Here is a 26768-nt window from a genome sequence, read left to right as displayed (position 1 = left end):
GAACATCTGCATATAAGTTTTGACTCCCTCAAAGCTTAACTATTAATAGCCTCTTGTTGACCGGAAACTTCACTGATAACGTAAACAGTTGATTAACACGTATTTTGTATGTTATAGGTGTATACTGTGCTATTCCAATAAAGCAAGCTAGAAAAAAGAAAATGTTATCCAGAAAATCCTAAGGAAGAGAAAATACATTTATAGCACTGTACTGTATCAAGAAAAATCCACATACAAGTGGACCTGCACAGTTCAAACCCGTGTTGTCCAAGGGCCAGCTGTTTATAGCTGGGAGAAGAGGTTTGGACACTTTTGTCTCCAGAAATCTCTGCATCTGGCTAAACAGTTGTTTTGGGGAGGGGGGGCTTCCTCGAGGAGGGGTGACGGGAGGAGAGTTAAAGGACAGGTGGGCCTGTCCCAGAGGAGCAGGAGGGTGTTCTGGGTGGGAGAACTGCATGACTGGTGTGGCTCTTCCTGACATCTTCCTCCTGAGAGTGAGGAGGGGCAGCCTTCCTGGGAAACCAGCAGGCCTACGTGGGTTGGGGGAGCCTGGCCCATGGCAGAGAGTGCTGCCCTCCAGGAGTGCCACAGCCTTGCTGTGTGTCTTTGGACAGCCACTCTTCCTCTTTGCCTCTCAGTTTATCCACCTGTAAAATGGGGATAATTGCAGTCCCTACTTGGCTGGCTATTGTAAGAATGACAAAAATAGGTGAATTAGCCATCAAAAAGGCCAAGAAAGGGCCCGAGGGGGCCTGATTTTGAGGCCTGAGACCCCAGTGGTGAGCACTTGGCCTCTTCCTGATTGGGGTTCTCCCCCCTCCCATTGTGACTGTCCTCCCCTTTCTTCCTGACTTGCATGGTGCCTTATATCCACGTCCCATTTTGCTGTAGACAGAATGATCATATGGATATTCTATGCAAATTCTCATTTTTAATGAGCCAGAAGGAAAGCTAATGACCATTTTACAGACATTTTGGGACCCAAGGGAGGCTTTGGGATTGGGGGAGGAAGCAGGACAAAGTGACAAGCAAGAGGAGAGGGGAGGGAGGGAGGAGAATGAAGATGGAGAGGGACACAGTTCCGGCTGCCGAGGGGGGTAGGGGAGAGGGAAGCACGGGCCCCATTTACCATCTCCCAGAGCCTGCCTTGCTTGCCTCATTTTATAGATAGGGAAATGGGCTCAGAGAGAGGAGGCAACTTGCCAGTCACCCCAGAAGGTGGGAGAAAAATGTAACTATAACATTATTCAGGAAGAGAAACGTGCATGTTCTGCTCTGGACAATCCCTGGGCCTCCCCACTTTGGCCCTGGGTTCCGCCCAGCTCCCCATCTCTGGGGACAGTTCCTGGTTTAGCATGGTGCCCCTGGTCTCCAGAGCATACCTCACTGGCGCTGGGTCCTGGAAAGGAAAATGGAAAGGTGGAGGAGAAGGGGAAGATAAGCCGGAGAAAAGGAAAGTGGAGGCAGCCAAGACAAGGCTCTGGCTTGTGGGTCCTTATCTGTAAAATGGTCACTTAAGCCATGGGCTGATTGGGAGGAATTAATGAGAGAACATGTGAGCACTGCATGAACATAAGGGGCTGTGGAATAATGGGGGAGTGTGCGTGTATTTGTGTGTGTGAGAGAGAGAGAGAGAAGAGACAGGATGGGGTGGGGGATGACAGAAGAGGAAAGCAGGGAGACAGGAGCTGAAGATGGAGCCAAGAGACTTTCTGGACAGTAGGCCAACTCTTAATTAGGTCGTTCCTCAACATCTGTTGTCTACTTCATAAATGGCTATCGGCTCCATGAGGGCAGGATTCTGGGTTGTCCTATTCATAGTTGTACCCACAGTGTCTAGGACAGCGCCTGGTGCTTAGTAAGTGGTTGCTAATCAGTGAATGCTCTGAGCCCGGCAGCGGCCATCTCCCATAAATTTCATTCACTGTGCTAAGCTCAGTGATGGAGATGTTGGGATTGCTATGGGTGCCCAAGGAAGAAGAAGCCTAGGGATACCCCTGAAGGCTTCCTGGAGGAGTGGGCCATGCACTGAATCCTCAAGAATGGACAGGGGCTGACTTGAGGAAGGAGGAGTTTGGGAAGGGGAATTGGGCACAAAGGCAGAGAGAAAAGAGACTGAGCAAAGGGAGGAAGAGAGGGGCACCTTGGTGTGTGTCGGAAACTGTAGGTGCTGTTAGAGGTGGGGAGAGATGGGTGATGAGGGTGCAGGGCCTCAGGCGGGACTGGGCTGAGGAGTTTGGACTTTGCCTTGAGGGAGGTGGGAGCCACTGAGGCAGGGGAGTAGTGGAATGGGGTTGGAGTTTGGGTGGGGCGGTAGTGGGCCAGGCTGGGCAGGCTGAGGTTTGTGTGTGGGTGTGGGGCTCTGGTCTGGTAAGATGGTGTTGACAGGAGTGGGGGTGCACAATGGGTTATGGCTGAGGGGTCAGCTGGCTGCTTCCAGGTGAGGCTGGACCTGCCCAGGAGCACTGTGCCAGCCTGGGGAGGGGCCAGGGCGGTGTGGGTGAGGACTGTCTTAGGCGAATCACGGCCCCTCTCTGTGCCCTGATTTCAATCAAAAAGGAGCACTCCCTCCCTCAGCTCTGCTATGCGGGATGAGGGTCAGCTGAGCATCCCTTTCCCAGCTCCCCTGCTCCTGGACACTCCGCTGAGACCTACTCAAGGCTGTTCCCAGGATCGAGGCCTGGAGCCCCTGTCTGAGTCCCTGTCTCTCTGCTCCGAGATGTGGACTAACAGTGTTGGGAGAGCCTGGGGAAGTTTTTTGGGGTGAGGTGGGCCCTGCAGCTCAGGGCCCACCCTGGGGCCTCAGCCCTAGACCTTTGTCCACCAGCCTCTACTAACCTGAGTCCTGGGCGGCCCAGCACCTCAAGAGAGCCTCTCATGGCACGCTGGGTCAGGCCGGTGTCCGCTGCTGTCCTCAGTGCTGTCCTTCTGCTGTCCTCTGCTGAAGCCAGTTAATGGAGCACGTACACATTCACCGTCTGGGTCCTCCCTCCCAGGTGTGGCGCAGCAGCCCATCTTCTGGCTGAGGAAGCTGAGGTCCAGTGGGGTGAAGGGATTGCTGGGGTAGGTCAATGCCAGGGCTGGACAAGGCCCCCCGGTTCGCTGCGTGTCCTGCTGTTCTCCCACCCCTCCTGCTGGCCTGGCCTGAAGAGCAGGGGGAGAGGACTGGTGCGGGAGAGGGTCCGGGAGGACTTCATTACCCAGTGCCTGCTTGTAGCAGGTGGGGGGGTGTGGAGCCCGCCGCCGGCGGGGAGACATGCTTGGCCTGCCTGGGTAATTACATCTCAACATTTCATTTTGCTTGTCAGTTTCCACTTCCTGGGGATGTGGGCTCCTAAATATTTTATTCCGGCCTGCAGCCGCCTGTTCGTCCCTGGCCAGACCGCAGGCCCGGCAGCCAGGCCCTCGCCCCGGGCCCTGCCTGCCCAGCTGAGCCTCCGTCCCTGCTGTGGGGGTGGAGCTGGCCAGAGGTCATCTTCTTCACACCTCTGCCCCACACAGGGGTCCCCGCCACCAGCCCCTCATTGGCTTCTCTTCTCAAGGGGTCTGGTGTGAAGAGGCTAGGCAGACAACATTGCTGGAAATGAGGCTCTGTTCAACCACTGTTGGTTAGTACCTACTGTGTGCTTGGCACTCTGCTGGAAACAGGGGAGTTAGAAAGGAGAAAGACACAGTCTCCCCTTAAAGGGGCGTATGGACTCATGGGGGGAGCCAACGATAATATTACAATACAAACACTTACTGAGTGTGCGTGTGCGCCTGGCAGCGTTCAGAGCACCTTTCGTATATTCCCTTATTCTTCACACTCTAGTACAGGGACATAAGGCCCAGAGAGGTAAGTAACTTGTCCAAGGTCACCCAGCTAAGAAGTGGCAGAGCTGGGAGGCCTCACGCCCTGAAGCAGGGGAGTTACCGAATGGGCCCAGCTCAGGCAGAGGAGGGGCGAGCTGGTGGAGAGGGTGTGAGGCGAGCCTAAGTGGACACGGTGAGTTCCGGCTGGGGCAGAGGTCTGGCATGTTTCCAGGGGGGAAGAGGTGGAGAAAGGGAGCCCCTACGGGTGTTGGGCGGGTAGAGGAGCAGGAAGGGTATTTCCGGCAGAGGGACCGGCTGAGGCTGAGGGTGGGAACATCCAAGTTCACTTGGAGAAAGAGGTCCTGCTGTGGTAGAATGTGGAGTTTGAGGCCGAGGAGGCAGGGGGTGTCACCGGAGCTGGGGGTCTTGTTCTGTGCAGGGCTGCTCGGCAGAGGACTCTGAGCGAACACTCAGCAGTCCTGGGTCTGGCTGACCCCTGACTTGCTGTGTGAGCCTTGGGCAGACTCTTCCTGCTCTGAGCCAAATCTGAGAAGTGGGTAGGATTCCTTCAATCAGAGGATGCCGGCCCTGGCCACTGAGAGTCGGGGAAGGTGCGGCCTGGGGGGCTGTGTCGGGGCAGGGGCCTCCCGGGGAGAGGAAGCCCTGGGGGGAGACGGGTAGGAACCAGCCTCTCACCACCACCTGTCTTGAAACCTCTTCGCTTCCTTTTCTATTTTTTCCCTGCCTTTCTCACTTTAAGGGTGTTTTGCCTAAATGGGTTTGTGTTAAGATATTAGGTCGATCACTCAGCAAATTTCCCTCTGCTCAGAGCTGAGCGCCATGAATAATGCAGCTCTGAACAACGCTGCCACTGCCCAGTGGCCTCCTGCGGGGGGACAGCAGCACTCAGCTCAGAGGCACTGAGCCCCACGGCTGCGCTGACGAGTCCCCCCAAACCTGCACCCTCTTCTCCCCCCAGATATCCCCTCGGAGGCCCGGCCTGTCCACGGGGCGACCCCTTCAATCCTCACAACAGCCCTGCGTGTCTGGGGTGGGGGTAATGTCATCCCGTGTTATAGACGCAGAAATGGACGTTCGGAGAGGTTGGGCAAAGGAGCTTTTACCACGAAGCAAGTAGGTGGTTGAAGTGAGACATGGGCCCCGCTGTGGCCACACTCAGCCTCTCCTGGTGTCACACCAGGACAGCTCTTTGATGCCTGTGTCCCCTGCACCCCCAGAGCCAGGCCTGTTCTCCACAGGGTGGAGGCAGAGGGAGAGGGTTTCAGCAGGAAGACAGGATTTGCCTCAGTTGGAGGGGCCACCGAAGCTGCTCGGCAAATGGTTGTTGGATGACAGGGATGCTGGACCCCGCCGTCAGTCACTAACCGCCCCCCAACGGCACTGCCCAGCCAGGCCCCCCTCTGAACCAGTAGCAGAGGGTAGGTGTGAATGGTGCCGAGGTGTGGTCCGGCTGGCCTGGCAGCTTCGTGGCCGTGTGGCTGTGGGGGGCCAGGTGTGGCGAGTGGTCGCGTGAGGCTCTGTGGTCGCCGTGGGAGCTTGCGTGGCTGTGGGATTGGGTGAGTGGCGCCCGTGTATGGCCAGGTGTGTGTCCTGGTGGCCGCGAGGCTGCACACAGTTGTCATCTGGTTTGTGCCTGTGATGGGTGGGGCTGTGCGTGTCCTCGTGAGGGTCTGTGGCCCTGAGGTTGTGTGAGATTGTGATATGTGATCTGTGAGGGTGCGTGTTGCCGTGTGTGCATGTGTGTGTGTTGGGAGGGGGCGGCTGGGAGTGGTGGGAGGTGCTGAGATTATTCAGGAAGAGAAACGTGCATGTTCTGCTCTGGACAATCCCTGGGCCTCCCTGCTTTGGCCCTGGGTTCCGCCCCGCTCCCCATCTCTGGGGACAGTTCCTGGTTTAGCATGGTGCCCCTGGTCCCCAGAGCATACCTCACTGGGGCTGGGTCCTGGCCCGGGCTGGGTGAGGAGGTCTCTGTCTTCCCGGCTCCTGCCCTCCTGCATGAGCAGCTCCTACGCCTACTCGCCTCACCTGTTCTGCAGAGGCCTTGGCTCCAGGAGGCAAACCCAGGCCTTCACAGACTCCACCGCACTTGACCCTCACTCCAACTCCACCCCGTGTGGCTTCTTTAAGTCCTTTCCCATGTTGCAGTTGGAAAGTCTGATGCTCAGAGAGGCTAAGTGACTTGTCCAAAGTCACACGGTGAGTGAGCTGTGGAGCCAGCATGCTCTGCCTCAGGATGGAGAGGCGGAGGGAGCTGAACGCAGGTGCAATACTCATGCTTTGCACAAACCTTTGGTGGAGTGCGATAGGGAGGCACCTCCAAGTTGGAAACCGGGGGACTGTCTTCCCCTCCCAGTCCCTTGGTACTGGGTCTTCCTGGCTCCAGCCAAATCTCTCACAGGGGGCCCAGCACTTCCCTAGGGCTGGAGTCATGCTGGCCACAGCAGGGAGGGTGAATATTCTACTTCATGCTCTTCTCCAACTGGCCCTGCTGTCTTCAGACTCTGAGGACCTGCCAGTTTGCATGGCTATCTTATACTTTTCTTCACTTCTTCTTTTTGTTGTTGTTTTTTTTAAGTAAACTCTACCCCCAATGTGGGACTTGAACTCACGACCCCAAGATCAAGAGTCGCGTGCTCTACCGACTGAGCCAGCCAGGGGCCCCTTCACTCGTTCTTCTTTTGCACATACATTTCCAAAGCGCTCATAGCAAGGAATTTGCATCTAGGTGGAGAAGCAAAATCTCAAGGCAAGGCAGGACCTGAGAGAGATGTCCAGGTGTGTGTGATGTCCAGCCCCTGCGTGTGCATGGAGTTCACGAGTGCGTCCTGAAGGGCAGATGCTGTGAATGGATTATCTTTGTAGCCCAGAGCCTGGCATGAAGTAGGTGCCAGGCGCAAAGTGGGTACCCAGTGCCTTTGCATACAGATGTCTGGGCACTCGGTGTGACCAGGCGGTGGCTCAGAGCGGAGGTCACGGTGGGTTGCAGGGCTAAGGAAGCTCCCAGAGGAGGTGGAAGGGTTTGAGCAGGTGCAGGTGTCCACCTTGGATTCCCACAGAGTCTCTGCCCCAACACCAGTGCTAGCAGCTCTGGCCCCTTCCACCTCCATCAGTCGGGTACTCAGTGGCTCATTCATGCAGCAACGATGAATCAGTGCCCGTCTCTCGAGCAGGTGCGGCATGATTGCTGGGCCCCTTGAGGCTCTGAGCGGAGTTGCAGACACTAAGGAGATAACCAAGGCCCAGTGAGGGAAGGCTGCAGAGGGTCACTGCAGCGCCAGGTGGGGGCCCTCCCGGCTGGGGGAGCAGCCTCTGCAAAGGCCCGTGGAGGCGGCGGATGTGGTCGGATGGCAGGTTCTCATAGGGAGCCGGGTAAGGCTGGATGTTGTAGACCTCAAGTCCTTGTCTCTGTCTCCCTCTCTGTCTGTCTGTCTGTCTCTCTCTCTCTCTCTCTCTCTCTCACACACACACACACACACACACACACACACACGGAGCCACAGAGGGTTGTAGGCAGGGAGCTGTGTGTCAGATGGAGGCTGGAGTGGACACTAGATAGTGGGGAGTAGGTCCGGGAGCAAGAGCAGAAAGGGACAGTGGCCATGAACCAGGCCTGAGCTGCCCCCTGCCCTCCCCCCCGCCCCGCCACCCCAGAGGCCTTGAGCCCGCTGTGGAGCCCCAGACCCAGCTGGAACCAGAGCTGGTTGGAGTCTGGGCCCATCCTCACTGTCTCCCACAGCCTTACTCAGCCTGCAACAGCCACGGGTCAGGGGCATTCTCTCAGAGCCTGGGCTCTTCCCGACCTCAAAACCCCTCAGGCCAAAGGTCTGCTGCCTGAAAACAAAAGTAGCACTGGAATAGTCACTGACCCCTCTGAGTAGCTCCCTTTCCTGAGAGCGGATTTGGGAAGAGGGCCTGGCTTTTGGAGCAGAAGGAAAGAAGGGCAGGGCCATGCGTGTGTGTGTGTGTGTGCGCGCGCACGCTCGTGCATGTGTGTGGCCATATGGTCCAGGGTAACTCCCAGCCTTCCCCCCACCCCCCCTCTCTGCTGGGAACCTATGGGAGCCTGGGGGCCCCCCTTGGGTTGTCTAACTCCCCCCACCTTTCTCTCTATGTTGTAATTTGCTGCCTTCACATTTTGCCATAATGTAGATTTTTCCACTTGATTTCCCAGGATTTGTCTTTTCATTGTTTTTCTCCCTTTTTAAATTTAAAAGGACAAACAAAAGAAAAAGCAAGGAAAAGAGAAAGAGAAAGCGGAGAGGAGCCCACGTCTGTGCTGGCCTCCTGAGGCTGCTTGCCTTCCCTGTGAGGGGACAGGCCTTCCTGGGCCACCTGCACGCTTCAGCCGCAGGGAAATTTCTCCTCCCTGGGCTGGAGCCCAGCACCCGGGTTGTAGAGTGTGATCCCGGGGCCCTGGGTGCTGGAGAGAGACCGCGTGGCTGTGGCGTCCCCCTGGGGAGCCATGGGTGCAGCGCGCTGTCCTGGCCACTCTGCCTCATGGGGCCCACCCCACTGCCTGCGTGCTAGCCGCTTAGCTCCTTCCTCAGGGCCTGGCAAGGGTGGGTCTCCTGGTGAGTGAATGAGAATAGGATGAGGACACAGATGTCCAAGCCGGGAGGGTGAGACCCCTGGGGAGGAACCAGAGAGCCCAGGTCCCTGACTGCCCCCACCGTGGGGGTGGTCTTGGCTGAAAGCAGGCTGCTCTGGTGGGAGGCCTTTTCTCTCTGCCTGCCCTGGCTGCCAGGGTGGGCACAGCCCACAAGGGGGGGTGCTGTGAAGGCAGGGGATCTGGGGATTGCTTGGGGGATGGCAGGATGGTGGGGAAGGCGTATTTAGACAGGTGGAGTGGGGAGAGCCATCTGGTGGGGGGGCAGGGAGGTGTGGAGAGGAGGAGGAAGCTGGGCGCAGGTACAGTGTGTGCAAACCCGAGTCCCCTGGGGCATTAGGGAGACCCCTCCAGGTGGGAAGTCTGGCTGACTGACTCCCCCTGGGTGTCCCTTAACGCAGCGCCCCTTCGTGCCTGCCCTGCTGGTTTCTGCCCGTCCCTGTCCTCAGACAAGCTCCCCAGATCGTCCGTGCTGATGGAGGGAGCCAGGCACACACAATCCCGGGCAGCGGTGGACAGAAAAACGAGGTCATTTCAGCAGCGAGCTCTCACTTGAGGGTGGGATTTACAGGTCCAAAGTATTTTCAATTCCTGGCTCACAGGCAAGGCAGCAGCTCCTAGGGAAAAGTCAGAGCAGAGTCCAAAGCGGCCTCTGCCTCCTGAGCTGCCTGGCCTGAGCCCCCTGTCCTCCAGGACACACCAGAGTGGGCCGAGGGGATGCCGCCCCCACCTCCCACCCTCACTTCACCCTGCTGGTTTCCTCCTCCGCCTCCAAGAGGTTTTCTGCCACTGCGAGTAGGCTGTCTGAGGGTAGGGGCTCTGGCTTCCTCCCAGCTGTGTCCTAGCATCTGGAACTTACCAGGCACCTAATGAGCTCAGTAAACATTTGTTGACTGCATGAAGGGAAAGCAGTGGGAGCACGTAGGCGGGGTGTGTTGGCCAAAGTGTGGTGAAGCGTGGAGAAGCAGGCAGTGGGCCCCGCACCCAGGGGGCCGTCCCCTGCCACTGTGTGCTCCTGCCAGCCAGGAGGGCTGTCCCCTTGCACTCCTCCTCTGGCCGATCGCTCTCTTTTCTGGTCTTGCTTTTCCCAACTAGACCGTGAGCTCCAAGGGAGGGATCTTCCTTGCTATCATTTCTCAGCATCTGATTGTGCCAGGAACCGAGCAAGGCACTTTTCGAATGGGAACGCATGAATAAATGCCTGAATGAATGAACACACCAACGCACAGACCCGGCCTTGCCCTTGGGGAGTGCAGTGGGGGACAGGCACTGACACAGGTACATCCGCTGGACCTGAAGAACACCCGGAAGGGTCATCGGACCGCAAATGGAAAGGGCTCAGAGACCACAGAATACAACAGGAAACCAGGATCAAGTTTTGCTAGTGGGGTCTCTATGCCACATTCAAGTCAGGGCAGGTGCCTGGAGGGGAAGATAGGATTTCAGGAGCCAGAAGGCTGGCGGGCACCCCATTCTCCTCCCCTCCAGCACACTGTGGATGCCACTGGGCTGGGAGTGGCTGAGGGGCTCCATTTCACAGACGAAAAATGGAGGCTGGGCTGTGTCCCGGTGTTCTCCATCAGGCAGCCCACGTGAGGCCTAGAACACCGTCATTGCGGCTTGTGTGTGACAGGAGTTTTGTCTGGTTTGGGTTCTGGGGTCCACGTTCACTAAGCATTGACATTTTGCCATATTTGCTTCTGACTATTATTTAAAGAAAGAAAGTGCGGATTGTCTAGAAGACAACTCCCCCCTCTCCCGTCCCCCTTGCCCTGTGGAGACCTTCTCGGCTCATTATTTTGCTTCCCTCCCTTGAGGTAACCACGACCCTGAAGGTGGTGGGTTCCCTTCTTGCCCTTGCTTAGTCATTCAGCATGCATTTATTGAGCACCTACTATGTGCCCAGCACTGTTCTAGGCACTGGGGAGGTTGCAACCAATGCAACGGACAGGAGCTCCTGCCTTCACATGGCTTTTGCTCATATGGATGTGTATCTCCGTATATGCTAAGGCTTATTACATGTGGTCTTTAAGTTTCTCATAAACAGGACAGATCACTTTGCGATTTGCCTTTTTGATCAACTTCCGGTTCTCAGGATTTTTATTGTGCCAAAACATGAGAGCTGTTTTCTTTCCACTGTACAAACACCACAGTTTATCCGTTCTTCTGTTGTAAAACATTTAGGTCATTTCTGTGTGTTTTCTGTTTCAAACAGTGCTGTGGCGCCCGCCTGCCTGGGGCTCCTGGGGCCCACGTGCGGGTTCTGAGCCCCCACAGGGGGCGTGCCTCCACACTCCACTTTACTACATGTCTCCACGGGGTCTCCAAAGGGTTCGGTGGACCCTCCCCCACTGAATGGTCCAGCTGTCCGGGATCAGCAGCAGGGCCTTGAGGGTTGGATCATCCTCGTCTGTTTTGACCAGTGGGAGGGGAAGGTGTGGAGGGCGGGCTGGGCCCTCACTGCAGGGCTGGGGGAGGGAGGGCGTTGGAGGTGGGGCCCAGGGAGGTGAGGGGATGCCCCAGCATTCACTGCTTGTTCCGTTGGCGCTGTGACAACACAGGCCAGAAGCCACAGAGCGCTGGCCCGGGTTTGAAACCCCCTGGTGCCGGGGTGAGAGCCTCAGCTGGAGGTGGGCTCTGCCCCAGCTGCCGCGTGCCCCTGGGCAAAGGGTGGCTCCTGTCCGGCCTCCTTCTCCTCGCTCCCTGCCCAGCTTGGGCCCGGAGATCTCCGAGGTCCCTACGCCTCCATGTGTTCAGATGTGCTTGGCAAGTGGCCGTGGCTTCGTGCCCATGGTCCTGCGAGTGGACGCGCTGACCTGGTGGACAGCAGAGCTTGCAGCTGGCAGCTGGGTGCTTGCCGGGGGCTGGGAGGCTGGGGTATGGAGTGAGGGGCTTGCTAAGGGGGGCTTCGGGGGACCCCAGACTCCTCCATGCCCCCTGCCTTCTTATGACCTGTGCCTGGAGTCTGAGAGAGGTAGAAGGTTCTAGCTTCTGAGCGGAGATAGGGAGTGGGCTTGTTCCTTGTTCCTTAGGTTTAATTCAGTTCTGTTTACTGTCCGTATTTTATCCAAAGAGAGAGGCCACAGGGGGAAAGGAGTAGGGGTGCAGAGAAGGGCGCCCTCCCTGCTAGAGAGGTTTGAAGAAGGAATCCCAGGCGGGTGTTAGCCACGGCCCCCACGGTGATGGTGATGGATCTGCAGCGGCTGGGATGCAAGAGGGCTGGCGGGCTTGGTGTGTGATTGGGGTCTTTTGTGGGGAGAGGGGCTGCAGGAAGTAGGGGTCCGCAGAGACCCAGTGACCCAGGCCTTTTCTTTCTCTGCCTGAGAGAGGGTCTGGACACAGACCCCGATTGCAGTCCCACTACGGGCTGTGTGACCTCCGGGGGGCTACCCAGCACGTCTGAGCCTCAGCCCTCATCTGTAAGATGGGACTATTAGCCCCTGCCCCGGGAGGTGTGAGGACTCCCCTGCCAGGCTTGCAGGGGCTGCTTCAGTAAATGCTGGGCCCTCGGGGGCTGCTCCGGTCCTCTCTGGCTGCAGCGGGGGCCGGGAGGGCAGCCGAGGTAGAGGCTATGCTACTCGCTGCTGGGAGCTCGTGTTATATCAGCAGAGGCCCTGGTGAGCCAGCCGCTTAATCCCTATTCTGGGGTCCCTGAGCAGCCAGGCTGACATTTGGGCCACAGTGCACCGGGATCCTGTGGGTACTTGGCTTCTCACCTCGGGGCAGTGACAGCAGTGGGCACTTCCTCCAGAGCAGGCCATGTGCCCAGACGTGCCCATGTCTACGGGCCGCAGGTGTTTCCTTGACCTTGTCCCCCAACTCCTTCCCCACGTGGCCTGAGCCATGGCACAATGGACTGGCTGAGGGGTTGGCTGTGGGAGCCAGACAGCCTGTGTTTAAACCCCCACCCTACTCCTGGCTATCTGCGTGACCTTGGGAAGCCCCTTAACCTCTCTGTGCCTCAGTTTCTTCGTCTAGAACTTGGAGATGTGCCGATGACACCCCAGTTGAATGAATCCATGTAAGATTTGCAGAGTTATATTCAACACACAGTAGATGCTTCTTAAACCGTTCCCTGGTATTTTCGAGCTCTGCCGAGCCCCCCAAACTCCCCTCCAGTCGCCTCCTCCTCTTGTGGTTGTAAGAGTATCCTGCTCAGACCGTACTCCTGTCTCAAGTACCTCGAGGCTCACTCACATTCTAGCTGACGGAGCTGTGGTCATTTAATTCTTCTTCCCCCCAGAGAAAAGAAACGTGCAAGATATGCCTGGGGCTGTCGGTGGGGCTGGGGGGGCGGGACCACCCCCGCGGATCCTCCTAGGGGGGCATGGCCCAGAAATAAAACCTGATCTGCAAGTTTCTTCCCGTTGGAGAACAATTAACTCCCATTCCCTGCTTCCCTCCCTTCTGCCCCTGGCCCCCCTCTTCCCTCCTGGAGCCAGGTGGCTCATCCTCACCGCCTCCCCCCCCCCCCCCCCCCCCGTCCAGCCGCTTCCCCTTGTCCATCTGTCTCTCCAGATGGGGGGGAAATGTCACAATTGGCCCACTTTCTAACTGGAAAGGAACCATATGGAGGGTTTAGCCAGAAGGTGAGCGTCTGCCCAGCCGCCATTAGGGCAAGGCCAGCGCTGTGGGCAACAGAAGGGCTCTCCTTGGCTCTCTCTGTGGGACCCGCGTCTGGAGAGACCAGTCCTGCCCAAGGACCCGGCCTCCTTCTCTCCCTTCCCCGGGATCTTCTGGTGGCCCTGGTCTTTCTAGTGCTTGGGACTTCTTTGTTGCCTTAGGAGAGAGCCAAGGAGCTTGGCCAGCCTGCAAGAGGCAGAAAGTAAGGGAGGTGGGTTCTAGTCAAGGGCGGGGGCAGAGGACCATGGCTGCTTTGCCAGCTGTGGAGAACCAGAGGGTCCACTTCCTGGGGACAGGGATGTGAGTGCGTGTGTCGTTTGGCCCCACGCCTGGCAGGTGCCCGGCATAGAACAATCCCCCTTCTAGTGGGTGTACCTTGTTTCTCCCCAGAATGCCCCCTATCTGGCTGTGTATGCCTCCTCCCTCAGATTCAGCTCAGGGTCACCGCCTTTGGGCAGCCTTCCCTGGTTGCCACCTCCCTGCCCAAAGGTAGAGCCTCCTTCTTGAGTGGGGCTGGGTGTTGGCATTTCTCCTGGTGGGGCCGGTGGGTGGGCCTCCCACAGAGGGGCATGGACTCTGTGCAGGAGCGTCAGGTGGCCCCAGCATGTGCCAAGAGACCATTTGGAGGCCCACGGGTAGCAGCCAGGTACCCAACAGAGGTAGATGGTTTGAGGCATTGCTGGGTCCCCGAGGGATCGTGTTTGGGGTGGAGCTGGGCTGAGACCTTTGAGTAGGACCCTGAGGAGACTGACAGTCTTAGATAAAGGATCGGCTTCATTAAGAATAATCCCCCATGCTTTTCTATCAGCTGAGCCCTGACTCTGCCACCTGGGGCGCTGGGGTTCTTAATCCAGGGAGGCTCCCTGCTCTGTATCGCAGTAGGGGCAGGGGACTGTGTGGCTTTGGGCAAGCTACTTCTCCTCTCTAGGGTCCTCGTCTGTCCAGGGCTGTTGATAACAGCAACAGTACTCCTCAAGTGCTTTCGTACCAGGAGGTCAGCTGGGATTTCAGTGCACGGAGGACACCTGTCCCCCGCCCGCACTGGACGCATGCCTAAGGCTAGGAACTGGCTGGGTGAAGTCTAAGGTGCTCCCAGGGTTTCTGTGAGCCCCACAGCCTGGGTGTGAATCTGGCCCTCGAGGTATTGACTCTGAGTTCTGGATGCTTCCAATGGCCTGGGGGCTGGGCTTCTTGTAGGGGAATGAGCTCAAGAGATAGTCAGGCCCTGGCCCCTGGCCCCTCCTCCAGGAGCCAGCTAGGTGGCAGTGGGCCAGAGGAGGAGAGACGGGAGGGCTCCCAAAGACCCCCCGATGCCTTCAGAACTCCTCTGGTCACCCCACCTGGAGCACTCCGTTAGAATGGTTTTCCTGGGGGCTCTTGAACTGGGACTGGGGGTAGAGGCGTCAAGGCACGCTGTGGGAGCTGGGGAGCCCCACCTACTGAAGACCTTGGAAAGGAGAGCCTAGGACGACCTGGAGCGATGGGCCTGGGATGGCCGGGTGTGAGTCAGCAGCTGTGTGCAGTGCTCTTGTCAAGGGGCCTGTTGATGAGCATGTGATCCAGGGGCAAGAGCCCTGGGAGGTGCGTGTGGATGTGGATGCATGGTGTGCTGATAGCCCAGGGTGGGCAACTTGCTCTCTTCTCAGATTTACTCCTCCAAAAAAAACTTTATGAGGTGGTTTCAATGAAAATAACCATCATTTACTAAGTACTCCCTGTGTGCCAGATATTCTTGTATTTATGTGCACTAACTCGCTTAGCTTTGTAACGACCCTGTGAAGTAAGTAGTATTATCTTCACTTTATAGATGATGTATCTGAGGCACAGAGAGGCTCAGTAACCACCCTGAGGTCACACAGCAGTAAGTAGCAGAGCTGAGATTTAAACGCAGGCTGTCTAGCTCCTAAACAGGATGCTGTATTGCCTCTTGCTGGAAGCCTCTGTTTTATATAGGGGGGTACTGAGGCACAGAGAACTGAAGTGACATGCCCAGGGTCATCCAGCTGGTGAGTTGTACCGTGGCTGTTCTCCAGCCTGGGCCTGGAGATAAGGACGTGGGAGCTAGGAGTCTGGCTGGGGGGCCGTGAGCAGCCCCTGGCTTCCATCTCCTGGAGGGAGTGTGTGTTGGGGGGCGTGGGGTGAGACGGGGAGAGACTGGCACTGCCCAGCTTCCCCCGGGGCTGACTGGCGCCCCTTCCCACAGGGGGGGTGTGCATCGCTCAGTCGGTGAAGATACCGCGGGAACCTAAGCCTGGGGAGTTTGACAAGATCATCCGGCGCCTCCTGGAGACCTCAAACGCCAGGGCGGTCATCATCTTTGCCAATGAGGATGACATCAGGTGAGATCAGGCCGCAGCTGGGCGGGGATTGGGAGCCGGTCATGGGGAGAGCTATGGGTCCTGCTGGAGACCTTCCTAGACAAGCCCGACCCCACTGTAGGATCCAGAGAGGTGGGGTGGGAGACCCCTCAGGTTGGGGCATAGGCTGCTGCTAATGGGCACCCCTTCTCCCGCCTCCTCGTTTCCTGCATCCATTCTACCAACTGGGGATGGTAAGCAGGTACTTTAACAGTGGAGCTAAGGCCCTGGGCTTTCAGCCAAAGCACCTAGGTTCTAATTCTGCTCTCCCTCCTCCTAGCTGTGTGACCTGAGGCAAGTTTCTCAACCTCTCTGTGCCTCTTTTCTGCTTTAAAAAAAGGTGGGGGCACCTAAGGATGCCTGCCTGATAGTGTTATTTGAGAACTGAATGCAGGAACATGCATAAAGGGCTTCGAGCCGAGTCCGGCACGCAGCAGGTGCCCAGGGCATGCAGAGCCCCTGTCAGCCCCTGGCTCCCCTCTTTGGCAAAGCTTGGAGTAGTGGGAAGAGGCCTGGGCTGTGGGTCCAGTCCCGGCTTGGGTACACACTCACGGTGGGCAGTGTCGTCCCCTCCCTGGGCCTCAGTCTCTGCATGTGCAGAGGAAACAGGTGGACTTTTGGGTGCCAGGACCATGCAGTGCAAATGCTGGGCCAGCCCAGCTCTCTGCACGTCTGCTTCTGACCCTGAGTCAGAAGCTCGGGTGCACTGAAAAGCACCCATCTTAACCCACTTCCCTTCCTCCTGCCTCTTCCCCTGCTACTACCTCTCAGACTGATGTCAGAGCCAAGATGGGCCAGGCGTCTGCCATTGTCCTGTTCGGTGGGGAGAGACACAAGCTCTGAGCTCGGGGAGCCCTAGTCTGAGGGGAGACACAGTCCTGCCTCAGGGAGCCTCGGTCTGAGGGGAGACACAGCCCTGCCCTCAAGGAGCCCGGTCTGAGGGGAGATACAGCCCTGCCCTCAGGGAGCCCAGTCTGAGAGGAGACACAGCCCTGCCCTCAGGGAGCCTTGGTCTGAGGGGAGACACAGCCCTGCCCTCAGGGAGCCTTGGTCTGAGGGGAGTAACAGCCCTGCCCTCAGGGAGCCCTGGTCTGAGGGGAGACACAGCCCTGCCCTCAGGGAGCCCCAATCTGAGGGGAGACACAAGCCTGCCCTCAGGGAGCCCCAGTCTGAGGGGGAGACACAGCCCTGCTCTCAGGGAGCCCCAGTCTGAGAGGAGACACAGCCCTGCCCTCAGGGAGCCCTAGTCTGAGGGGAGACACAGTCCTGCCTCAGGGAACCTCAGTCTGAGGGGAGATACAGCCCTGCCCTCAGGGAGCCCCAGTCTGAGGGGGGGTCAGAGACACAACCCCTGCACTTGCGAAGAAGGATAAGACAGTAGATATGGTCCTCCCCAGACCTCCTCCCTCAGTTGGCTGGCCTGAGGTGTCAAGCCTGCTGTGCCCCCGGCCTCCCCTGTCCTCCAGCCCAGCCAAAGCTGCCTGTCTGCCCCTGCCCCCATGTGTCTCCCTCCCTGTTGCTAACCAGTGTCCATCCGAGTCCCATTCTTTCCAGCACTTTCCCCACTTGGTAAAGACCCCATCCTGGACCTGAGTTGCAGCAAAACTTATCTCCCCCTGGAGACATTGCCAGGTCCCTGCAGGGATGGAGTGGGAAGTTCTGGAAGATCATTAAGGCCACAAAAGCCAACAAGACCAGCTCTAAGGACGGTGTCTCAGGCAGCGAAAGGCTGGGAAGGGGGAGTCAGAGGCTACTGAGCCCAGGGGCTGCTCCTGACCCCCCTCAAGGTTTACAGGCCCCCTACATTCTGCCTCAGGACATTCCTGTTGCCCACAGGTCTGCCAGCTCCTGGAGCAGGAGGGTCTCTTCAGAAGTCCTTTCCCTCACTTAAATCACCAGTCCCTGCACTCCTGTCCCCACCCCACCCCCGAAGCCCGGCACTCAAATCCCACCCCCCACCCAGAGGTGCGCCCCGCTCCAGGCCTGCTGCTTAGCTCAGATGGACCCATGTGCTGGGAGGGGAGGATGAAGGCACCGGGCCTCATGTCCTAGACAAGAGGCACCTAGGGGAGTGCCTGACTCCAGAGGGAACTGGCAGCAGGAAGTGGCGGGGCGGAGGGCATGCAGAGGCATTTCTGGAAATCCAGTGCATTTTCAGAAGCAAACAGAAGTAAAAATAAACCCAGGTGACTTTGCAGGGAGGGAGGCCTGGGAGCTCTGGTCAGCTCTGACTGGCCAGATGCAAGTGGGTATTTATAGGGCTGTGGGTGTGGCTTCTGGGAACAATGCCCCCCCCCCCCCCCGATTTTTGTGCCCTGGGCGGGGAGCTGCAATAGATTTGAGGGGTCTGGGATCGTCAAGAGTCAGGAGCTACTGGAGGAGGGAAGGTGTGGGCTCTGGGGCCTGGAAACCTGTTTCTCCCTGACAGCCCCAGGCTGTCCTGCCCCTGCCCTGGCTCAGCAGCTGCTCCCGAGCCCTGTTGGCTGTGTCCCAGTTTCTATAGCACAGCCTCTTGCCTGCTGTGTGATCCTGAGCAAGGTGCTCGCCTTCTCTGTGTTCCAGTCTCCCCCTCCCCCGCCCCCCGTGGGAGGAGCTGGGTTGGGGGAATTCTGCCCAGTCCTCGCTGGCTTTCTCCTCCCTGAGTGCCTCCTGTGGGCGCCGCTCTGTGCTGGGCTCTCGGGTCCCTGATTTGATGACAACTGCTGTCACAGTAGGACTGTGGAGGGGGTGAGCACCTGCCTCGCACCCTTTCATCCATCCAGGAGGGTGTGGGAAGCAGCTCTTCAGAGGCCCTAGGCTTTTGGCCCAGAAAGAGGTGGGGTGGAGAGGGCTCTGCTGGGAGGGGAGCAGCGAGAGCGGAGGGGTAACCGGTAGACAGGTATGTGTGTGCGTGTGTGCGCGTGTGTGCGTGTACACATATAAATGTGAGAAGGAGACCAGATGTGGCTGTGGGATTAGGGCCAGGGTGGCACGAACCTGAGGACACAGACTGAGCAGGTGTAGTGCCGGGGGCCTGAGTCAGATCCAGGGTGCGCACGCACCTAGGGAAACAGGTATGGTCTTACGAGGACAGATGTGGCCCTAGGGGCAGGAGTGGGTGTGGCGGCCTAGAGAAAAGTGTGGGCCAGGGGCCCGAGGAACCATGGGCCTGGGGGAACAGGCATTGGCTATTCGGGGGACGTGTGTGTGCCTGGGGGCGTTCAGCCAAGGGCCCCCGCGAGCAGGGGTGGCCAGGGCGGGGCAGTGGCAGGGGCAGACACGGCCGGGCTGGGTTGGTGTGTGTTCCCACAGGCGTGTGCTAGAGGCCGCGCGGAAGGCCAACCAGACGGGCCACTTCTTCTGGATGGGCTCGGACAGCTGGGGCTCCAAGAGCGCACCCGTGCTGGACCTGGAGGAGGTGGCCGAGGGTGCTGTCACTATCCTCCCCAAGAGAATGTCTGTACGAGGTAAGCCTGGCAGCCCTGGACTGCGCCCCCCCCGCCTGCCCCCACTGTCTGTGTGTTCCCCAGCTGTTCCTTCTTACTGTCCCCCTACTCCATTCCTTGCCCACTCCTCATCTTCCCGCATCCTGTCTTTCCTCTTCCTTGGCCCACACCCTCTCTGTGCTGATGCTTGAGGCTGGGTGGCCTTACCAGTTACACTTGACCCAGCAGGATTCAAATCCAGATTCAGGAGCTTTCTTCTCCCTCTTCAGATATTTTCGGGTGTGGGAGGTGTGTGGCACATACAGGAAGCTTATTTATCAAGGACTTTTCCTTCATCTCCACACCCTTCCATCCCTTCTCCCATCTGGGACCGAGAGCCAAGGCCCTTGCTCTGCCTGGGGCACGTCCTCTGTCAGAAGGGCCTGGGAGCTGCCAGCAGGAGACAAGAAGAAGGTGATGTGCCAGGTTCTCCCTGCAGGCCCTGCCCGGGTCTGGCAGGCCCTCGGTGGTGTCGGGGTTGGGTCTATCCTGTCTGGCATCCCTTCCTCTTGGGGCAGAACCCACAGTCACCCTGGGTAGGACTGGTCTGCTCTGGCCGGAAACTCGCTGTCAGTGAGGCGTGAAGTTCCCATTAGTGGCCCAATTTGGCAGGGACCTCCCTGTCCTCACCGCAGGGGAGGCAGGCTCCCAGGGCCTTCTCCCCTGCTCCTGCTTCATTAAATAGAGGCCAGCATTGATGTTGCTGGGAAGGCCTGCAGACATCCGTCTCTACCGAACTTTCTAAGAGACCAAGGCCTGAGCACGGGAGGCCCTTGCTCAAGGTCACAGGCAGCGTACTCCCTTTACCCGGAGGTAGAGGCCGCAGAAGTTCCCATGTTACCCTTCTCAGCCTTGAGCCATAATAAACACAAAACAGTAGTGACTGTGGCTACTGGGAGACAGCTCATTTAGTCTTTCCAGCGACCCCATAAGACACTTTTTTCCACATTTAGTAAATGAATACATTAAGGCTCAGAGAGATGGAGCGACATATAGTGGCTATTAAGTGGCATACTTGTCTGACAAGTCCCTTTTCTCTCTGCGATACTAGAGAAGACTTTGAGCAGTGGTTCTCATCCAGGGGGCGATGTGACCCCCAAGGGACATATGACAAAGTCTGGAGACATTTTTGGTTGTCACAACGAGGGAGTGATGCTGCTCGACATCCTGCCCCCCACAACACATAATGATCCAGCCCTAAGCATCAAAAACGCCAAGGCTGGGAAAGCCTGCCCTCGCCCAGTCCCTCACCAATGTCAGCATTCTCCTACAGCTCCCACAGTCACAGAGCCCCCACTTGAACCCTGCCCTAGTGTGGACCCTACTGAACTTTCAGGCCTTCTGGCCCACCCCCAGCAGCTCGGTCAATGATGCATGTTCCTGGGAACAGTCATGGATGTAGAAGGGGCACTGGGTGGGAGAGAGCAGGCACTTTTCACTCGCCAGCCTGCCCGCCTTGGGGTGAGGTTTTCTGAGCTTAGAGCAGAGGCGGTGAGTCCCCTTTGGAACATCTGGAGGAGGAAGCCGTGTCTGTCATCGATGAAGAAGTTCTGGACTCAAAGACAGAAGATCCAGGCCCTCCCTGGTCTTGCTGTGTGACCTGGGTCATCCCCTACCCTCTCTTGTTTGGTCTCCTCTTCCCAACCAGAGAGCGCAGGTGCTCCCAGCCTTGGTCACCACCCCCACCAGCCTCTCTGCTCTAATCTCAGGACCCCCAGGTGGCTCCTTCTCAAAGAGGCCCGATATTAGCATTTTGGTGGTTAAAAGGCCAAGCATGAAGCATCCTCACCGCACACTTCTCTTCCATAAAGGCAGCAGTTGCAATATTACACATGCTTCCCCTGGGACTTAATACAGCTCTTTTCATTTTGAATGAAATGAAATGCTCCACATTTTGTTTTTTCTGGCGGGGCCCTGGATCAGAGGCTGTGCTCTTCCCTTCCTCTCTCCCTCTGCCTGGGCCATCTCTAAACCTGGGGTTGGGGGAAGTGGAAGCGGGGAGGGCTGGGGGCAGGTGGGGAAGGCGGGGCGCGAGGCCCTGACGTCCTGGTTCCCTGCCAGGCTTCGACCGCTACTTCTCCAGCCGCACGCTGGACAACAACCGGCGCAACATCTGGTTTGCCGAGTTCTGGGAGGACAACTTCCATTGCAAGCTGAGCCGCCACGCGCTCAAGAAGGGCAGTCACGTCAAGAAGTGCACCAGTGAGCACGCGCGGGGCGGGGCCAGGGTGGGCCCTGGGTCGGGGGTGGGCCTACCACCGGAGCGCGGGCGGGGAGAGGGGCTGGCGCCTGGGGGCGGTGCTGGGGGACCCACGGGGCGGGGTCGGAGGGAGTGGGGGGCGGGGCCTTTCGGACCGGAGGCCTCCGGGGTGGGAGGGCTTAGAATCCTAGAAACCGCCTGCTCTCAGCCGTCCCTGATGCTGCTGGGGGGAAAGCAGTTCTGTCCGGCTTGCAGCCACCTTGGGGTTCATCTGAATGTCCCTGGGATGAGCCCACAGAACTGACCCCAGCTGCCCCGTGTGGGAGTCCAGATGCTCACTGGTCTGAGCATTCTGCAGAAACCATCTCTAACCCCCTCACGGTTCCCTCCGTCATTCAACAAACACCAGTTTGACTCCCAGGGTGTGCCCGGCCCTGTTCTAAGCACTGTGGATATAGCACTGAACGAAAGAGTCAAAAATCTCTTGGAATTTTTATCCTAATAGGAAAACGTTTAAACAAGATAAATAAGTGAACTATATAGAATATGTCAGAAAGAAAATGTGCAGTAGAAACAACTAAAACAAAAAGATGGCTTTCCTGTAAAGGTAACATTTGAGCAGAGTCCTGAAAAGGATAGGGAATGGGCCACAGGAGGATGGGACAATGGGTCCATTCTACAAATTGGAAAACAGAGGCTCAGGTAGGTAAAGGGACCTGAGTTCCCATAGATGGAAAATGGTGGAGCCCGATTTGAACCCAGGTGGGTCTGAGCTCTAGGCCCTAAGTCCCCTAGGGTAGCCATCATGGTGTGTCCACATTTGGACACATTCAGATGTGGGTCTCTCTGTACTCTTGGTCTGGGCAGCTCTGCAGCAGAACCTTGCCTCAGTGACTTTGAGGGAGCTCTGGGTGTCTTCAACATGAGTGGTACCTGTGGGAGGATGGTGAACTCCCTCTTGTATCCTCCTGGACTGATCGGTATAGCTTGGGCAGAGGGCCAGATGAGCAAGGGGCCACTGGCCTGGGTGCAGGGACATGCTGCATGGAATCTTAGGCGGTGGGGAGATCCCCCCAGGGCCAGGGGAGGAGGAAGCTGGATGAGGTTGGTGGGCATGTGGGGAGGATGCTGCCCTCTGGTGGCCAGGGCCCTCTGGGAATCAGAAGTATTGGCCATTTAGGAGCGTGGGTATCCCCCCTCCCCTCTCCATCCCTGGGGCCCAGCAGGCATGCTCACGTGTGGGTTGTACGTGGTAGTGTGTGTGCACACATGGGTGTGTGTGACTGTGTGTACCTAAGTCAGTATGTCTAAGAGAGAAGGGGTATGTGTGCGTTTGTCTGACGTAGGGTCTCATGTTTCTGGCTGAGCCAATAACCCCAAATACCACGGCTTGTTGTGCATCTACTGTGTTCCAGATGCTTTAAAGGCATTATCTCATTTCGCTCTTACAACAGCTCTAGGGGCTTTTGCGATCCCCATATTATAGAGGAGGATATGGAGAGTCAGAGAGGCCAAGCTGCTTGCCGAAGCCTGCACAGCAAATGCCTTCATCAGGCAGTAATCACAGCGGAGGTTTAAGAAGTGCAAACGTGACAGCACAGGAGACAGCGTTCGTGGGTAGGGTGACCGTACAGCTTGGTGACTCCTTTTCTCCTGGCCGAATTTTAGAAAAATCCCATTTATTACTATTTTTTAAAGATTTATTTATTTATTTTAGAGAGAGAGAGAGCACAAGCAAGAGGGACAGAGGGAGAGGGAGTAAGAGTCTCAAGCGGATTCCATGCTGAGATGGAGCCTGATGCGAGGCTCGATCTCCTGACCCTGAGATCATGACCTGCGCCAAAACCAAGAGTTGGATGCTTAACCATTGGCGCCACCCAGGTGCCCCTAAAAACCTTTTATTCTTAAAAGTGCCTAAATGGGGTAGAAAATTGTATAGTCACCCTGATTATAGGTCACCAGACCTGGCTTGAAGATGGGGATGGGGGACACTGGAACTGGGGTCAGGATGGGTAACTGGGGTCTCCCGTATCCCGCCTGCCAAGGGCGAGGGGCTTTCTGGAGTGACTTCTTGGTCTGGGAGGGGCAGGAGTGGGGAGGGCCTTGGTCAGCCCCTGTAGGCTCTACCCAGACTCCCAGTCCACAGGTCAGGATTTGCAAATGTCTCCCGCCTGGCTGGTGAAATGGGGAAAGGGGCACCTCTCCGCAGCCCTAAGGGAGGATGTTTGGGCTCTCAGAGCCGGCAGAGGAAGGAGGGCGAGAGCACAATTCAGAAGAGCGTAGAGCTTCACTGCGAGCCTAAGGCAAACTCTGTGACCTCTCTGGGCCTTTGCTTTCTTATCTGAGGAATGGGATTGATGGTGAGCCAGCCCAGAGGGTGTCTTGGGATGGAAATGAGAAAGTATGGAGGTACTTTGTGAACTGAAGAATGGGGCCTCTCAGGCCTGGCGGTGCATTGGAATCACCGGGCAGCTTTGAAAACTACAGTAGCCCTCACCCCCAGACTCGTTCAGTCAGAACCTCAGGGGTGGGTTCTGGGCTATAGATTTTGTGAAAACTCCCTGGATGATTATGTGTATTTAGGGCTGGGAAGTCCCCAAGCCTGGTTTGCTGTGAATGTCCTGGGGATTTTTTTAAAGCTACTGATGCCTGACCCCCAGACCTTGTCAGTGAATTGGTCCTGGGTGCAACCTGGGCATCGGGATTTTTTTCAAAGTGCCACAGGGGGTTCTACTGTGCAGCAAAGTATGGGAGCCTCTGGGTGGGAGGGAGAGGCAGTGATGGGAGGGAGGATGGCATGCACCCCAGGCAGGAGGGAAGGCGTAAGCAAAGGAGCAGAAACTGGAATGAGGAGGGGTATGCATCACAGGGAGGGGTGGAAGGACAGCACCTTACAGCTGCATCTGAAGCCCCAGCAGGGGTGGTAAGGGTCCTGGTGTGACCCCAAGTCAGGTGTGGCGAGCCCGTCCATCTCGGGGTAACGTGAGGAGCAGGGCTCCTGCTGGGAATGTTTGTGGGACCTGAAGACCACCCTGGGTGAGGGCGAGGCAGCTCTGGCTTCCCATGGCCTTGCCCGGGTTTGAGCTGAGCCGCTCCCTTGGGAGAATGTCTTAGGCCAGGAGGGCTGGGGTGACGCCCACGGAGGGCTGGCTCTGCACTGGGCACCTGGTAGGGGGCAGGGGAAGGACTCGCCCCTGGTCTGGATCTGACTCTGTGTCCTCCCTGCTGTGTGACCTTGGATGAGTCATTTAACCTCTCTGAGTCTCAGAGAAGACAGGAAAGTCACCGCCCATGTCAGTGGCTTGTCTCGAGGACTGGAGATGAAGGTATGAAGAGGCTGGCTGAAAGATGGCATGCATGATCGGTGCTGGTAAAATGCTTGTTGATATGGAAAGGGAGTGGGAGCGATGGGATTTCCAAGTCTATTGGGACCAGTGCTATGTGTCAGCTGTAGGATCTCAGGTGAGGGAGGGCAGTTGGTATAGGCTGTCGCAGGTGCAGCACCCATTCTACAGAAGAGGCTACTGAGGCCATTTGAGAACATCACAGCCTAGAGAATTGGCAGAACTGGCTTTCTACCCAGGCAGCCTGGCTCTAGAGCTGGTGCCCTGCCCAGTCTCTCGGGTTTCCTGCCCTCCCCCTCCTCCAGCCCCCCTCTCTCTTGCCCCCAGCCAGCCCAGGCATGCTCTGTGTTCTCCTCCGACCCCTGCTCTGTCTCCAGAGCCTGGCTTCCCACTCACTTCTTCCAGGATGCCTGCCTCTCCACCCTGGGGGCCTTGTATTGGCCCACTCTGGTCCCCTTGACGCCAACAGACTCCATGGTTGGCCTCTGCCTGTTTCAGTCCCACAGGCTGCTCCTGGAGGGCGCTAATTCCTCAGCACCTCCAGCCTGCCTGCCAAGGGCTGGGCAGAGCACTGCGGCGACCCGAGGAAGTCTCAGAAGAGCCGCAGAGGCCGGCGGGTGGAGATTGGGCTGGTGTGTCTCCAAGTGGTAAGAGGGAGAGGGTATCACACGTTCTTTCTCAACCATACAGCCAGGAGGGTCCGGCAGACCTGTGTGACCTCGGCAGGGCATCATACCTCTTGAGGCCTCAGTTTCCTCATCTGTAAGATGGGAATCGTATTACCCACGCCTATCCCCCCAGAGCCCCACTCCCAGCAGAGCTATCTTGCTCACCTTTTCCCAGAGAAGGGGCCCGAGATGATCTGCAGGAAGCACCTGCAGATTGCCCAGGGGCCGCCCCACACCTGAGCCAGGGAGGGGTCACTGAGTGGGGGGTGGTCTTTGCAGCTGTCAGGCCCAGGGGAGGGCAGCACCTGCCTCCGTCTCTGTCTCCCTGGGAGCACGCGGAGAGGCTTTGGGAGTTAAAGGCGGAAACAAGGCGGATGTGGCATCCCTCTTCTTGAGAGCACAACCAGCCAGGTGATGGCCGAGCGGAGGAGGGCCCGGCTTATGAGGTAACAGGAGAATTTACTGCCTGCTCTTCCCAGGGGCTGGGAGTTCTGACAGGGAGGGCGGCTGCATGGCAGCTGGGGATGTGTAGCAGACTCCTGTCACCTGCCCGCACTAGCAGCCACGACACCACCACCAGTAATAATAACAGCTAATAGTTATATTGGATTTATCGCTTATCAAGCCCTGTTCTAGTGTTTGGCATTTAACCTTCGCAGCAACCTGTTTTACAGATGGGGAAACTGAGGTACAGAGGGGCTGAAGACTTGCCCAAGGTCACAAGATCATAAGTAACAGAGCTGGGATTTGAACCTGGGCAGTCTGGCTCCAGAAATGTCCTGCCTCAGAGCAGCTGATAATCTTAGGCCCAGGGCCCTCCTGGCTATTCCAGCCTGGCTTTGAAGGATCTGCCGATCTACACATTCCCAAAGGGACCTGAGAAAGCTTCCTTCCTGGGGAAAGGCAGGGGGACCAACATCTGAAATTGCCTGTTATCTCTGGTGGGTGCCAGGCTGTGCCGCCTGTTAGAGGAACTCACCTTTATTCAAGCCATCAGTCACATGGCGGCCGGAGGGATCCTGGGCCCGTCCCCTCCGTGCTGCTTCTCCCTTGTCCCAGCGGGTTTCACTAAGAGGCTGATTCCTGGGCTCTGTGAGGGGAGCTCCCACTGCCCCTGGGAGACAATTCAGCTCTCTAGACAAGGGGGTGGGTGGTGGGGTAGCTCTGGCAGTCAGTGCCTCGGGTCTCCAGGGAGGGCCCCACCATGAGACCAGAGAGAATAGACCCCAAGGAGCCCCTTGGAAGGAAATTGAGAGTTCTGGGAGCCCAGGGAAGTTGCACTTTTGAATAGGGAGGTCAGAAGTTCTCATGGAGTAGGTGATGCTGGAGCAAAGACCCAAAGCTAGTGAGAGAGCCCGGCATGTGGAAGCCTGGGAACGAGCATGCCAGGCAGAGGGCACGGCCTATGCAAAGCATGCCTGGCAGGTCAGGGGAGCAGTGAGGAGGCCCATGTGCTTGAAGCAGAGTGGGTAACAGGAAGGAGATGAGGTCAGAGAGGCGGGGGGGGCCAGTCCATCCTGGGGGTGCCTGGTAGGCAATGTGTAGGGATTTAGTCTTTTCTGCCGAATGAGACAGAGCCATTGCAGGTTTGAAAGAGGATTGACGTGATCCGATTCCTGTTCTAAGAGACTCATTCTGTCTGTGGCCTGGAGAGAGGAGGTAGGGGTGTGGGCAGAGTGGGAGCCCGGTTTGG

At 57.6% G+C, this 26768-nt stretch overlaps 1 protein-coding gene across 1 annotated transcript in view; it reads left to right on the top strand.

The window, feature by feature from the left end:
* GRM4 (glutamate metabotropic receptor 4) overlaps positions 1-26768 on the top strand; it is a 105725-nt gene that overhangs the window by 53421 nt on the left and 25536 nt on the right. The window contains exons 3-5 of the mRNA XM_045865977.2: positions 15246-15381; positions 18691-18845; positions 20925-21065. Coding sequence (XP_045721933.1) covers positions 15246-15381; positions 18691-18845; positions 20925-21065 — 432 coding nt within the window. The remainder of the gene's footprint in view (positions 1-15245; positions 15382-18690; positions 18846-20924; positions 21066-26768) is intronic.

The sequence above is a fragment of the Mirounga angustirostris genome, unplaced genomic scaffold (genome assembly GCF_029215605.1).
Source record: "Mirounga angustirostris isolate CCGP_5_RB_7025 unplaced genomic scaffold, mMirAng1.0.hap1 SCAF_8, whole genome shotgun sequence".
Lineage (NCBI taxonomy): Eukaryota > Metazoa > Chordata > Mammalia > Carnivora > Phocidae > Mirounga > Mirounga angustirostris.
The sequence above is the reverse complement of the archived record's forward strand: the minus strand, read 5'-3'. Positions and strand labels throughout refer to the sequence as shown.